Here is a 16783-nt window from a genome sequence, read left to right as displayed (position 1 = left end):
TAATATCACTTATTCAATTGTATCCAGTCATACTGATATTTTACTTCTATGCTATTTATTCTATGTTCTATTCTGTGTGGAGCTATGTTGGAAGAATTTCCCTCTGGGATGTATAAAGTATTCTATTCTATTCTATAAGATATTAAATTAACCATAACAATTGTAATGTTTTTATCATTTATTAATGCTATTAATATTTTCACAAAACAGTTTTGTTCAGATAAATTTCGTTGCTGAACATATTGGGACAATGTGCATTTTCCATTTCTCTTTCCTGTATTATTAGTTCCTAATTCACAATAGAACACATTAAATATACAAATAATTAAAAAGTGAATTGCTTTGTCTGGCAATTAAAAATGCATCAATAAATTGAAAAACCTATCTTATTAAATATGCAATTATTTTGAAATGCTGTATTGTGATTTTTATGATTTATGATCTAATATTATTAAAAGTAAAGTATTTGCTGTGAGATAAGAGTGCTAACCTCGGCACCTCCATGCAGTCGCTGAAGAAAACGTATCAAACGATTCAACGTAAGATATTTCCCATTTCGTTAAAGATATTGGGTGAAGCCGGCGAAGTGGGAGAAAGTGCTGGAAACCACAGTGATACCAATTAAAAAATTACTGAATGAGTATTTTATTATTATTAATGAGTCAATAACATGATTTGGTGTAACAGGAACATTTTGGAGAGCGAATATCTGACCACAACAAAAACTGACAGCGGCTCACCAATTTGGAAAAAAATTTCAACATTTGTGCAAAAAAATACAGAAATTTGAACCTCGGTTCAAATTGTGAAAACTATCCGCCTCTAGAGTGTGTAATAACAGAAAAAGTATTCTGATAATCTGGAGTCATCTTTATTTGCAATGGACAAAGCTGAAGTTCAGTTTAGGATGCTGTGGGCTGTTCATGAACTGAATTAAGAACAGGCGTGAGTCTGTGCTTGAAACCACGACACAGGCCCAGGAACTGTTCCCAAACTCAATCTGTTGCAATCTGAACATGCAAGTTAAAGCCTAAAGCAGAGAAGCAATACTATATGTTAACACGATCCAAAAATAAAGGGCCAAAGGTCACTTAAATGGACTGAAACAAAATGTAAATGATTCTATGAACAGATACATTTTGATACCAAGGACAATTTTTTATTATTTATTGATTTTTGGCTCTTCAGACAAAATATACACACTGGAGTCATTTAACGAAACAGAAAAATTAAGTCCTAACAAAACTATGTTTTTCAAATTTCAGGGTTTTGTTATTTTGAGAGTATTTACCAGTGATTTCCTTCTTGGATAAAATGCTAGTTTTATAACAACTGTGAATATACTGCAGTCATACAATGTTTTTTTTTTTTAGATGAAATATATTTCATTCAGTGTCACATTTATCAATGTTTATATCACTTATTCCCATGCTACATTCAAATTCAAACATTTGCATGACATTTTATGAAGTAGACGTCTTTGTCCTTATGAGAAACCAGTAGATTTAATTCACAGTAATTAGTGAAGCTGAATTCAATTCAGAAGTTGTTTTTTTTAAAAAGACTGATCAACGCAGACAAAATGATTGTCAGTTGATTTGTTTTTCCAAATGGGCAAAAATGGGGGTTAATAATATTTCCTGAAATCTGAATGGTTTCATAATGTGACGATTACGTTCAGTCTCATGTGGAGAAACTTCGCCCCCTGGCGACAGAATCTACCACCTGCATCCTTGTGAGCGAGACACCTGAAACGAAATGACACGAAAATAAAAGACCAGCAGTCACTTCCGAGTATTGGCTTAGTTTATTGCATAAAATACTAATCTATTACAAATATTTGTTTACAAAAACAGGATATAATTTAGGAAAATAAATATTTCTGTGCAGTTTATCTGTATTGTCGAAGCAGGCAGAGAAACACTGAGACTTACAGTATATACTGTACAGGTAAGTCGTTAAAGAGACGTCACTCCTTTAGTCGTTTACACAATCACACCGCATGCTAGGACAAATGCCTCAATGCAGAGGGGAGCATTCAACCAGCAGCTTTGTAAATCTGACACGGGTTCGTTGATTTTCTGGAAATTTATTTTTAATTTTCTCTGCATCAAAACAAATAATCCATTATCATGGATCGCTTGCATAATTCAATTTGCAGCACAAGGTAAATATTCTTAGAATTTGTTAACATTCTCAACACCCCCTAAATTTACTCCAGATGATACATTGGAGGGGGGAAAAAAAAACACAACAAAAACAATTTTGGCAATACAAAAAGGTATAAATAATGAATTATCAAAATCATCAACCCATCATTTTTGGCTGCATTTCACTTACAAAAATAGAAAGTGTTTTTCCATTTCAATAACGTTTGTCTAAAAACAAAAATCAGAGTCATAAATTCAGTAAAATAGCATTCTAGTTTGTAAAGCAAGATACATTTTTCTGATTTTGATTCTTCGTGAGTGCAAAATTTATTTAGCAGCCTGAGTTCCCAGAATCTTTTGCTGAAGGACAAGAGTTAAACAGCTTGAGGCAGTTTTCAAAGAAAAGAAAAAAAAATATGTCCAGCAAAGGTTTCACAAGAAAAGGCTGTAATTTTAGGAATTGTGTTTTGCCTCGCAATACTGAGAATTTATCCCTTTTACCCTCCATGCACACATTCATTTTCCTTTTTTGTCCTATCAACATTGTCAGTTTTGAAATTTGGTTTCAGGGTGAAACCATAGAAGAAAAAGTCATCGCTTTGATTCCCAGGTCCACCACACACTTTGAAATTCACTGCTATGAACTAAACTAATCGATCCCTTTGTTACTTTATTTTACTAATAGACAGTTTTTCCTCTGCAGCTCCAAAGCATACACACAATCACCCTTCATTTGCCTTTCAATAAATTACTTGCTATTTCTAGGGCTTTTGCAGCATTTCAGCACATTTTGGAGGTTCTAAAACACTCGAACTTAAATACCCTGAAGAGTAGTTGAGACTTCTAGACAAAATCTAAAATTAGAACCTTTAAGTATTAAAAGCTGAACACGAGGGAGCTAAATTTAGAGTTAATCAGTGTTATTATCATGTTTTAACATGTTACATGCGCTTAGCCGAAAGGCTATCTGTCCATTATTTCACATTCTTTGTAATTCCTTTAGTTTGGGGGAATCGCAGAAGGTACCAAGTCATTGATTATTATAAGAATTACATTATTCTTCTCAGGAAAAATAACTGTTATACATTGTTAGTTAAGAAGTTCTGTACAGGAATATAATAGACACCATTCTCATTAATTAATCCCATTAACAATCACAGTAGCATGCTGAACGTACAAATACATCATCTCTGCAACAGGAAGACGTCCATTGTGTTCGACATCTTCCATCCAAAAGCCTGCGGTGGCAGAGGGAAGGTATAATCAGCCTAAGGCTTTGCGTGAATTGTCTTCTCGTAACACTTGGGTAACAGTTTTCTAAACCAGGTTGTGTAAACGCAGAGTTTAGCAGGACTGTCTAGGCGATATGAAGCTTTAATGCATTATGCATTTATCACAGTTTATAAATCCAGTGCTTTATTGTTGTGGTTCCCGAATGACCAGAGTGCATCTATGAGATGCCGTATTTATGCAAATAAAGGCTATAAAACTTAACGCTTTATAATGAAGTTTTCTGAAATAGCATTGACTGTACAAAATATCCCTCTTAAAAAAGGTGCAATATGTAATACTGTTCAAATAAAAACATTTAGGAATTAAAAAAAATAAAATAAAAAGAAGCTGTCATGATGCCATTCCATCAATACCTTTGTACTCTGATTGTAGGTATGGCTACGTAAATTTGCAGGCTCACCAGGGAGATCCAACCTGTCTCGTCTTGTGCATGTCCCATCTCGTCTGTCCTTAGAACTGATTCAGAAATATGGCAGCTTGATTAGTAAACTCAACAGAGGCTGGAGCTTTTTTTTCTCACCCTAACCCTAACTATTCTAAGAAACTGAATTCGAAATAGCACAAACAGGCATCTTCACTGACTCACTACTGCCACCTATTGCACAAAAGAGACATTGTTTAAATGCCGAATAATGCACCTTTAAAGACGTTTCAAATGCATATTGCTAATACTTTCACTCCAGAGAGAGATTACATGATCTTTCATCAAAAGCCTGAGATATGTTTGGAACACTCTAAAGGTTTCTTGTCTTTGACATTGTGGCATTTAAAGAATAATACTGTATTCACAATACCAAAAGAAAAAAAAAAAAAGGAACCCATTTTGTTCTATGACATCGTTGCATAAACACTGTTATGTAACAAATACCAGGCCTATGTGGGAGAAAGGGAAAAGGGAAATCCTTGTGGTCAACCTTAATGTGCAACGCATCCCCAAGTCCCAAAGGGAACCAGCGGACGTGGGACGACCCACATACGTGCTGGTGTGTGCTGGTGGGTTGGAGCCCAGTCAACGGAGCAGCGGGCTCGAGCCCCCTTAAGTCACCTTGACGGTGGACTTTTTGTGGACACAGAGTAAACAGACATACGGCACACCGATGAAGGCCCATTTCTCGTTGGGCCAGAACATGATGACGGGGCCTCGCTCCGGGGCCTCGGTCGCAACGTCAAAGTAGGCAAAGCAAACACACCCCAGGTAGGAAGCCAGACAGATGAGGATGTGCCTGTGAGAGCAAGAGCAGAAGAAATAAGACAAGCCTGTGAAGGATTAACAAATCCTAACACGTAAAAGCCCTCGCCCACATCGTTTCCATTCCTTCAACTTTTTAGGACAAAATCTATCACAGAAAGATTAGTAGAAGGAGGATATTAAAAGTGGAGTGACAAATATTTAAATGCTTTTTTTTTTTCATATGCATCATAAAAACCAGGGGAGTCAAACTGATCTTAGTTTATGGACCCACACAGTTTGAGCTCAGGGGCTGTGGACCAGGACAATGAGAATATTTTATTTATGATTATTGACAACGGCAGAATGTGTTCGCATTAAAGGAAGTCTTGGTTGCAAAACTGAATAGGATCCCCCTGAAATATCTGAAGAAATATGACATCCTATCTGTAGTGTTTCTACACTCGTGTTGGTAAAAACAATAAAAAACTAATTATACGTTGCTCAATTGTTACCGTGAGTTCTGGAACTTCAACGGTCTTTCACAAACTCATCCCTGCACTGTGCCTTTTATATTAATGCTATTTAACGAGCAATGAGGCAGCAAGCGTCCAGTGCAGTCTGCTGATCAGTTGAGGGAATCAAAAGGTTGCCAGGTCTAGATACTTTTGGGAAAAGCAGTATTGTCGGTGGGTATAATATTAGTGAATAAAGATCCTAACCTGGCTTGTTTATATTAAAATCGTCCTCAAAACCTCACAAGTCCATTAAGACTTTAGTAAAGCGTTGTTCAAATATGGGAAAAGGACAGAATCCTCAAATACTCATATTGTCTCATACAGCCTCAACATTATACTGTAAGTAGTTACAGAAAGTCTTTTGTGGATGTAGGAAAACACGTTTTGGGGAAACAATGCTTTTAATGCTGTCACACTGAATAATTATGGTCTTACTTTGTGATTATTATAGCACACTTTGCAGCGATAATTCTGTTGCACTTTACATCGTTTTTTGAATTCTAGTGCTGGTTGGCTTGTTTTTTGGACCGTTTTCTTGACCTCTTCTCTCAGATTTAGCAACTCTGGGCTAATCCCAGTGGACAAATCAGGAGAAGCAGCTGATTTTTTTGTAATTGTTCGGGCAACAATAGGTTATCCCAAAGTCCACAGGCCATATATTTGGCACCTCTGATATAAACAGCCAGTAAACTATTAGACCACAGGGATTTCTGAGTAGACTTTGAGCTTACCAAGCACAGTGGAGGTAGGGAAAGTTGACAGATGACCACATTTCACAGAATATCCTGTCACTGATCCAACAGAGCAGAGCCAGCGCCCACCAGATCCCCGAGATCAGGCCCAGCTTGAACACACGTGGGTTTTCACACCTGCAATCGCAGAGGTTTGTTAAACCAAGCCCAACCGTGACAAAATGAAACACAAGCACACCAATACACTCACACATACGTTTGTAATCATACATGTACATGTTCAACATCACCATGAACTCATTGTACACTTCTTTTTGTCGTTTAATACTTGCTATGAACACTTGTGGGCAGCAGAAAGAAAACGGTTATCTGTTAGCACCTTGTCAGCAAGCAGTGGTCTCTTTGCACATTCAGAGGATACAGAGCAACATCAGTCCCAGTCTGAAATGAAAGTCGAACATTGACCCCCCCGTCCCCAACATATTTATGTGGTGAAAGAGACAAACAAACCACAGTCCCATCTGTAAAGGTCTTGCTGGAAATAAAATACCCTCTAAGAATATCCAAGCCTCCCAGAGGGCAGCATTTCATTCAGCTACAGGATTTCTTCCAGAATACATCAAGTTTTCTTCTAAGTTCCGGGTGGCCGGACAAAAAATGCCTGTTAGTTGGGAGGTTTTTTTTCCATTAGGTTTACCATCAGAAATGTCGACTCGAGCTATAAATACAGGCATAACCATCTCCAAGTGACACCACTGACCTACACACTAATCCAGAGTGCCACTGACGAACTATTCTTAGTCCTGTCCTTCACACACATACCAGTTGCAGCTGAGGCACTGAGCAGGAAGACAAAGACAGCAGCGCGAAAGCCTGGCCGAGACGACACAGCCCTGATGATGCAGTAGTGCGGTCACTGTGACAGCACATAAGCTTCTCTGTAGACAAGTACGGCATGAAGGCATACTATATATCCAGAAAGCTCTACGACACAATAAGATCCAGATGAAGAACAAATACTAATTCAAAGGTATTTGGTTCCAACATTAATATGAGAGCAGGTGGGTTCGGACTGAAATCAATGGTATGAGCCGACACTTTTTTACAACACTATTTAGATATTTTCACAACTTAAATCAGATTCTCAAAGGAATGTCAAACATAAAGTAATTCAATGTGGCCTGATTTGTATCAAGCTAGAGACAAGGCGTACAAGAATTAGACAGTAGCCGAGTGTCTGTAGGAAGGTCGTTCCATATTTATAAGTTTGGTTTCATCCTGGAGGTCAGACAACAAGAAGGAAACTACAAATCCAGGTCATTCATAATCGATGAACAAAGGAGCTTCAGAGTGTTACTGTTCAGCCACTAAATCTAAAATGGAATTTAGGAGTAGTTCGTAAAAGCGCTGACTTCATAAAGTCCCATAATATTACACTTTCTAAATTTAGAACAAAATCTTATAAACTACCCATCTTTAACCAAATTTCATTCTAACAATACCCAAACAAGGAAATTCATTTAAATATCCATCAATCCACCTTCAGTGCTCATGTGATCCAAGTTAGGATTGCAGGAAGTAGATATACGCACTGAACAGCCGCCAGTCCATCACAGGGCAAACACAGAGAGACAAACAGTCACACACAATCACATCAAGTGCAAGTAGGAGACACTGAATCGCCTCACGATCATATATTGTGATTGTGTGAGAAGCACTGAGTATCCAGAGAAAACTTCACACACAGTTTGGCCATGAGCTTCGGGCTCAAAATCAAGCTGGGGTCTATTTGCAGCAGATAAACGTGCTAACCAGTTCATATATTTACAATAGTTTATACATAATGTTGCTGTAAGGTGTGGGGGCGGAATGATTTTAATTGTAAACCAAAATCTAAAGCTACCAAACATACAAAAAAAGACTATATGAACAAGGAGACCGAAGCAGGAATTACATTTATAATATTAGTTACACCACAGAGGGCAAAGGTTTACGAAGAGTTGGGAGGAAATGCAGGATCAGGTTATGATTATATTCAAATTTCTAGTGAGTCACTCCAAATGCAAGACTTCATGTCTAATGCTAATATGGAAGTGATTGATTAGTGTAGCTTCACACCAGGTAACTTCTGGGTATGTCAGATAAAACAAGGGACTTTATATGTTTGGTGGAGCATCCGGCATTTCTCCTTCCGAAACTCATGAACTGCCTCATACATAACTGATCCAGAAATAGGAGGAGGAGGAAGAATCCTGTGTCACTGCAACTCAGCCACAGGAAGTACAAGAATAGGCAGCCAACGATGCATCTTCCCAGAGGGAAATAGACCATAAAACTGTCATCAGTGTCGTGGTATGCTCCGAGAGTTTCTATCGATTATTGCCACGTGGATGAAAATCCTCACCAAGGATCAGGTATGACAGTGAGACTTACAGTCGGCTCACCTTCCCCTTTCGTGCCAACAGTACACGCACCACAAAAACCCATCACCACAGAGCCAGATATCTGGCCATCAGCTCAGAGAGGACACAGGCATGTCAGATAGGGAGGCTGATATGAAATCAAGATGTCTGGGACACAAAGTTTCACTAACTGTCTGACTGTTGAAAGCAAAGATAGGCGAAGGAAAGGCCACCCATTATATCTGAGGGTGGGGTCCCACTGTGACTGTCGTCTCCCTCTGCAGTATAGAAAGAGGCCCCTCGCAAGTTTGGATACAGAAGCACTGATGTACAAAAGTTCCAGGATTGTATCTAGTGAACAGCTATCAAGTTGATTCAATAAACAGTCTCTTATATAGCCTGCGTCAAGAAGTATGACGGTTTTGATTCGTCACTAAAAAAGTCTCCGGAATAGCAAATAGAAGGCATTTGACATTTCAGAGGCTAAAAGCTGTGCATTTGCAGCTGTATGCCTCCTGAGATGCATAATCAGTGAATAGATCACAGCAGAAAGACACTTAAGATGTTGCATTCAAATATCCGCCCTTCTCTTCTGAGGCACTTTAATGTTGTGTGTCAACCGCGACTGGCAGTTTTGTTCCAATAATGACACTTTATGTAATACGTGCTGTCGCTATGTGGCTGCTTTGTTTTTGTTCCGCTGGAAGTCAGTAGAACATGGGCCGACGGCTGTACTGCTTTAAAAGAAAGAAGGAAAAAAGAAAGCAAACAATCACAAAAATAGTGTGTCCTTTCTGATAGCAGGAGTCCATCAGTCAGGGTCGCAGGAATTCACCTCCACTTATAGAACAAAAACAAACTAGTGCAATAGATGACTGGCACGGGCAGTAATGTCAAGAATTGCTAACAGGTTGAACAATGGATGACTAAAGGCTTTGAAAGGCGAGGTGGTGAGAAAAGGCTGTGGGAAAAGGAAACAACAGAACATGCGTCCACACTGCTGTGACGGAGGAAAGCACTAGACACAAACACACACACACAAACACACACGAAAGGTCATGAAAGGCTTGTTGTGCGTTTTCAGGAACATTCTTTTGCACTGTAATTAACCCCCCCCCAGAGCAGACAACATGTCATCAGACAGCAAGAGTACAAAAGGTTAAAGGTTAAATGTTCATGTACTTTACACTACAGACACACTCTCCGTTTTGTTCCATCCACAATCTGGCATCAGTGCTGAACACACTGAGAGACAGATAAACCCAGAGAGACAAACAACCGTATGCACACACACGTTCACGCCTCGGGGCAACACATATGCAAAAATCCATTTCTGGTGAAGACGAACGTCGTTAATAATACATAATAAGAAACAAACACATACTGTATATGTAATCGTTTTCAGAAACAAATGAAACTGAATGACTGAGTTTAAATATTGTTTGTGTACTTGTGTGTGTGTTATTTATTATTATTTATTGCCAAAATCGTAATAAAACCCTAACAAGTTCTGTTCAGTTAAGTTCTGGTCCATAATGCCATACAATATGCAAATTATTATGAGTCCTTGTATTCATATCAGGCTCAAATGCGCAGGATAGAAGGATGGGTGGAAAAATGACTTATGACTGTAAAGGTTACAACAGATCTTCAACCCCAGAAAGAGCCTCATGCACAAAATTAATGGATTTATGAAGCATTTGTGTGAACGAGTGCCAGTGGAAAATGTTTGTAGCTTGTATCTGGAGACACAACAAACCATACACCACAACTGTGTATAAGAACAGCCGTCCTATGAGTCACTATGGGAGAAAAGCAGTACAAGAAGGCTGTTGAGTCACACATTTATTCAATAAGAACATCAACAACATCTGAGGCAAGTTACTAAGACCGAGAACGTTTCCACTACCGTTAATACACAAGAGTTTGTGAATGGGGAATAAATCATATCCTATCCTATGAATGAAGTCCGATTTTACAGGAGGGGTTTTTTTTTAAGCTACTTTGCAGCTGTCTGACATTTCTTAAGTCCTCCGCAAAAACAGCCAAGGGCAAATAGCGCTTGCATTTTTCAGCTCTTTCTAAGTCAAAGAGCAAATATTAGAAGCGATTGAAGGCCCGGTTTACTGGGATGTCAAATGGATAGTGCTGAATAGCAAACTCACACAAATGAATGACACTTTTGGAAAAAACAAACAGAAGAAAATAAGCAAAGAAGAAGAAATACAGTATGTTATCATAAAGAGGTGAGGGCAGGCTGACTCATTGATCCATACCACAATAACTGCAACCTTCCAACTAACTTGATAAATGACACAACCATAAAGAGAAGTTAGAATTCTATAGAATAGAATTATGTCAGGGTGATGACATAGTTATTTTTATTTATCCTATATTAGGAAAAAAAAAAATCCTTTCTAAACATTAAATATTAAATTTTTGATTGGGTTTTTTTCCATTAAAAGAAATGTCTTCAGCCAGTTTGGAAATCTTCTAATGATAGTCCTATTATGACTTAAGGCAAACGCATTCGGTGACCAACAATCATCTATTCGCCCCGATCCTCAGTGCACCCAGTATGGAGATCAGTTCACACATGTGCTTGCATGCATGTTTACACAAAAACTTTTTCTACTAACCTCTTGAGCTCAGTGATGAGCAGTGCAGTGCAGGGGATGCCCAGAGTCATGAGTGACAGCGAGTTGACGACTGGTTTAACAAAGGCCAGACCAGTGGTGATCCCTGACAAGATGCCAATGACCACTTTGAACCTCGACCTACATAGAGAGGAAAAAAAAAAACCTAAAGCAGCAGAATTTGGTACAACGTTTGTACTTGCAATAGATGAAGTGCAATGTGAAACACTGAACCAATGCTCTCAAGATTCCTATAGCAAGCGCTCAGCTGCTGATAAGCCGAGGCCGTGGAAAATGTTAAGTGCCAAGGCTGAAGTGACCGAGCAGCCATGACAGCCCTGTGACAACGGAAAGAGAAGTAAAGACATGTGATGCAGTCTTTACTGGCGTCAGCGATCTCAGACAGGCCTATTATTAAAGACTCGCAGCAGTGAACACATCATGTGACATGTCAGTGTCTGGAAGAGAGCTCCGGTTGAAAAAAATAAAATAAAACGCACAAGACACTATATACAATACGACACATAAACAAAAAGATTGGCTGAGTAAGTGATTTTTGCCCCGTTGAGAGAAAATATGACCTCAGCGGTTGTGAAATATGCTTGCTATTTACGTGCTCAGACGCCTCCAGCTGTTGTGCGAAAATCCAGACTCTGTTAGTGTGAAAACTTCCACACGCGTGGCTCATAGCATCACATACTTATACAAACGGGTACAAAATCTGCACGCGAGTGTCACGGTCAACCCCACAAATAAGGTGATGATTATGAAGAAGGACGTGCCATACCGATCCCTCCTGAACATCCTGGGGAGGTATCGCTTTGGAAACCACATGGCAATGGCACACATGAGCACCCATAAAATGGCCAGTTCGTCCAGCATTTGGCCGAGAAAGCTGAGGGTGGCATGGAAATAAGTTGATCCAATACCTGAAATAGAGGGAGAGAGAGAAAACACACACAGAAAAGCTTTGTTGTATGAGAGATGTATTGTGGAGTTGTTTTGTTAAAAATAAAAAGGTAGATAAGTGACAATAGCCTATAAAAATAACTGAATATGTCAAATCCTTGTCTTGATGCTGTAAGAACATGCGCAAATAAATGTCTAATTAAGTAATTTGCTGCTTTGTGAATCACTTTGAGTGTCTCTGTCTCAAAGGCAATGACAAAATTGTGACAAAAAAGTGCTTAATTTAAGAAAATAGATATATTTTTAAGCATAGAGATGCTTTGGAGGTCACCGCAGACAAAAGAAAAAGTTGAATAAAACTGTTAAAACATAGTGCAAGGAGAGATTAGAATTAAAATAAGCTTTAGTAAGAAACTCTCAGAGTAACCAAAACTGCAGCTGCAGACAAAGAACAAGGACTTACCAAATATTTCAAATAAAACTCTCGGCCTCGCAGAGACGAGTTTTGCTTGTCACTGCCTATAGTTGCCCCAAAAACCATCATCAACCGATTACAATGTGGAAAAGCGTCAGGACGCCTGGCATTCAACCGAAAATTACTACTTGAGTGAGACAAAGCATGTGCAAAGTGGTAGAAGGGGAGTTTGAGTCCATCTCTGTGAAGCTCCCACACATTGTAAACCTCACATTTCAACACCATCAGAAATGCTCCAATTTACATTAATCAAGAAAGAAATGGTGACATAAATGCAGTAAAACCGGCTCGGCACCAACCTTCCGCTAGTTAATACTGACACTGAAGAGCTGCAGAGATTCAGCTCCAGCAGTTAAGAGCCTCCTGTCCCATGAAGCCTGCAACATCTGGTCTCACTATTTGGCTGACCAACAGGCTGAAATGATGCCTAAACAAAGAGCAACGCACCAGGAACTGAACAAACAAGTCAGTAAGCTACCAAACAGCAATATAAACAATGGTTGCAAAGATTTAGGAAAAATGTGTTTTAACATTGAGTTGCTTGGCTTAAAAAAATTAGTTGCAATGCAACATATTTACACAATCCTGAATATTAAACTGTGAGTTAAAGGTCGGACTCTAGGGTTAGGCACATAATACATTTCTGATTCACAGAATTCTTTTATATATATATTCAAGGAGACAAGTCAGGAACACTCGATGGAGTGTCGACAGCTACGAAAAAAAAATTTAAAAGAGTTGGAATGGCGCATTACTCTGCGTTTTGAAGTACTGTGGAGGGTTGAATCAGTCTGTGCCTCTTTGTTATCACTGCCCAACAGACCTCACAATATCAGAGTAATCCGTTGTCATAACAGGCGCGACAGGAGATTCCAACAAACTTTCAAGGCAGAAGCTGCTCCCAGTCAGAGGTTACTGATCATTGACGACCATAAAAACGTTATAAATCTGAATTTATAACTTCCAAAGATATAACACACATTTTACAGTAGTGACTGTCATTACAAACAATATCTCAATTAACATATATTAAATTTAAAAAAAGAGGCCAGTTTCTATTTGGATGATAAATTAATCAATTGTGTTATTTCTCTGGTAAAAGCAGTGTGACATTCATTGTCTGATGTTTTACAAGCCAATTTATTACTCAAAAACAAAACATTTCTAGAAACAAAAAAGACATAGTTAAAATAAGAATTACAACCCTGGCTGAAAAAGATCCAATCTGACTTTTAGAGATTGTAAAGTCCTCACATTGCATGCAGATGACAAAACTCACTGTGTGTTTTGGCATTCAATGTAATCAGGACAAACTATACGCTATCGGGGTCAAAGGCCACAGAAAAGCAGCTGGCTGTTGTTTTCATACTGAAAATGGATGGGCTTGTTTTCCTACTTGAAGTCAAAGATCAAACTCAAAGAAGGAAGGCTGAGGCCATGTGACCCCCTTGAAAAGCGTAGTGTTCACGTTTCAACAGTCTCCAGATTCCTAGAAAAGAATGCAATCAGAGTTGCATTCGAGCAGCCGGCGGTATGAAGCACTAGATGTTATCTGTCAAATAGGACCTAAACAGGAGGTTGCGTCCATGTTCCTTTAAAATTACTTGGGTTTTCCCAAGAGACATGTAACAGCTCAGAACTATGTGACCTGTGTTACACACGGTTTTAACCTCCTGCCAAAATTAGCTATGCTACCATTTCTTTTTTTGAATGTCCACCGAGGACACTTCTCAGGAACAGACGGCGGCGGCGGGGGGGGGGGGGGGGGGGGGGGGGGGGGGGTCAGGTTATCTGTGCTGACGGTGCAACCCGAGTGTTGTCAAAACAGCTGTAAGTGGACAAACCAGTGTAATGTCTCCATGACTGCGCTGCCATTTATATACAGTGGCACCATTTAAGACTGAAATACTGCCACGGATGAAATGAAAACAAATCAAAGGTTGCAGGGTTATTTATGCAACTTTTTTCAAAAAACTTTGGGCTGCAAGATTCAGGGAGGCCAAAGCTTTGGGCTGAGAACAGTGAAACACAGGCAAACAATGAACACTGCTTTTTCACGTTGGGGCAGGAGCTTTTGAATGAACCAGTCACTGACTGTGATTCTCAACTACCCTGAACTACAATCGATGTATTTTATATTGGTTGTTTTGCCAAGGTAACATTTAAATAACCTGAACTGTTCTCTATGGTCACAATAATGTATGATAAAACTAGTGACTTTAAATCCTGAAATGTGACCGACAGTGAATTATTTATTAAAGCTTCCTAATAATTTCCTGTTTGTCTGTATTACTGATGAATAAAACACATATATGCAGTGTATATTCACTCAAGTTAATTCATTCAAATACAAATACTGTGTACTGAAGTGGTGTTATTGAACAAAATACTATTGTCAGGGTTTGTAAAAAGAACAATATTATATCAAAAGTATGAAATAAGAAGACATATCTCAGATTTTAGAAATGGTGACGTTCTTGAAAAGCGTACCGATAATCCTCTATTGTCTTGAATTTTAATGGCTGCATTATGTAAAGCTATTAAATCTATTCGCCATGATAAGTACACGACAAATGATCAAAAACCTCATAAGATAAGAGATTTTTTAACACAAAACTTTCACAAAATTGATGTGAAGACTTTATTTATAGCCACTGGCCTTGTTAAGTAGCACAGTGCTCAACATACTTGAACTACATTGTACCCCCCCCCCCCCCCCCCCCATCCTAAAAAACTAATCACTCACACTTTGTCTCACTCCAAGTAGTTATTCTTTCTTGGTTGGAAGCCGGACTAACTGATGTTTTTCACATTGTGATATATCATTAGTAATAACTGTTGGGATCCATATATGATGACAAGCATCTGCCAAGTAATTATAGTCTGAAGATGAGAAAGCTGTTACATTTATGATAAAAATGAAAACAAAATAAATAAACCATCTTCGGAAAAGACATCCCTTAATTTCTAACCTATGAGCTGTTTGATTAAATAACGGTCACGGTTTACCAATATTGACTAGTCTAATAGATGAATAGATAACCTACTGGTTATCTATTAAATAGGCTTCATAATTATTTTTCAGGTCCCGAAAGTAATCCCGACAATACTGTGTTTTTGTTGACATTAAAGTGTCTGAATCTAACTTGTGTGATACTTGATTTCTGTCTCAATTATTCATAATGTAATCCATCAGAATTCATTACTAATAATGTGACCAGAGTACACAAGTACACGACTTTTAACAAAAACTCAAATGTCGAGTCGGAAAGATCTGTCATCTTCATCAGCAAGCGAAACATGGACGAACACACGGTCTCATCCTGATGTCATACAATCAGGCTGGGATTAAATAAACAAAACCTTCAGAATATGAGAGGAAATGTATAGACAAATGAAAGATATTTGCAATATTTGGAACAACACGCACTCGCTCAGGAGCAACTTTTAAAAGATGTGTGCAATGGTTAAAACACTTTAAATACGTTTTCTTGCCGTTAGTGTGACGTCGACGAGTTGAACTATTGGCTGTCTTGGATTAGATGAATTCAATGTCCATGCGTTCTGTGTGATAAACCTAAAATCTGAAGTGTTGAAGGGTCAGGAGGTCATCGTGCAGCCAACTTACCAACCACAACTAGCAGAATCCATATGAGGTAAATCCCACTGTTGAAATGTGTTGCATATTGGCGGAACAAGCACATTAATATCGGCGGCAAAACAAAAAACAAAATGTTGCTGATCTGAAATGATAAACAAAAGGACAACAGCCATGAGCAAAAAGGCGGTCCAATCAGGTTTGAACTGATCAGGCAGCAGAATGACAACATGCTGGTCATAAGTTTATCAGGCCTCAGAGGCAAAACTGTCGGGCAGCCTGGGATGGACAAAAGGAACATTTTCTAACCTGATGCTATATAAACAATAAACATCATGATGCTGCAGCTGAAAAGTGGCCAAACCGTATTAAAGTCTGAGTAAAGCGACAGCTCGCTGATAGCTGTGGAAAAAGCTAGAAGAAAGCAGTGCAATAACGAAGGAACTCAAAGGCAGAAAAGCTGTAAAAAAAACAAAACAACAAAACTGTATTATGCAAAACAACAACATAAAAAAAGGCACACATCCTTAGCTACAAATCCAGCGACTTGAAAACCGACCGTGTTGTAAAATTCAGCGATGCTGGGGTAAATAAGGTAATTGCCTTCACACCAGTCCACCTCGGAGCTGCCAGCCTGCAACTGGTCCCAAAAAATCAGATTAACGTTGCTCATGTCTGGACTAGTTGTGTCGGATGGAACCGAGCCCAGCAAACAGCAGTTCCGGCCGGGGCTCTGGAGGCAAAAACAAGCGGACAAAAAAGTCGCGATCTGTCGACTCCGTCGCCACGCGCTGCGCAATACAGACAGAATCCCGACTCGTAGAGTGCATCCGAGTTTGTTATTGGAGGTACATCCCAATAGTCCCTCCTTTCTCCTTTCCTATCTACTTTACCTTTCACTTGGTGACGTAATAATAATGCGACGGCGGCGCATGTTAGTGA

General features: G+C 38.9%; 1 protein-coding gene across 1 annotated transcript; it reads right to left on the bottom strand.

Annotated features, from left to right (window-relative positions):
• Positions 1 to 1787: 1787 nt before the first annotated feature.
• acer2 (alkaline ceramidase 2) lies at positions 1788 to 16649 on the bottom strand. The gene is made up of 6 exons (XM_080463117.1): positions 16401 to 16649; positions 15872 to 15986; positions 11647 to 11788; positions 10863 to 11000; positions 5861 to 5998; positions 1788 to 4666 (listed from the first exon to the last, which is right to left on the bottom strand). Exons 1-6 carry the CDS (start codon positions 16512 to 16514, stop codon positions 4480 to 4482), a joined length of 834 nt encoding a protein of 277 aa, XP_080319243.1. The 5' UTR covers positions 16515 to 16649; the 3' UTR covers positions 1788 to 4479.
• Between the last annotated feature and the right edge of the window lie 134 nt (positions 16650 to 16783).

This window comes from Lipophrys pholis, assembly GCF_963383615.2.
Source record: "Lipophrys pholis genome assembly, chromosome: 5".
NCBI lineage: Eukaryota > Metazoa > Chordata > Actinopteri > Blenniiformes > Blenniidae > Lipophrys > Lipophrys pholis.
Note: the sequence above shows the minus strand (reverse complement) of the source record. Positions and strands in the feature narration are given on the sequence as shown.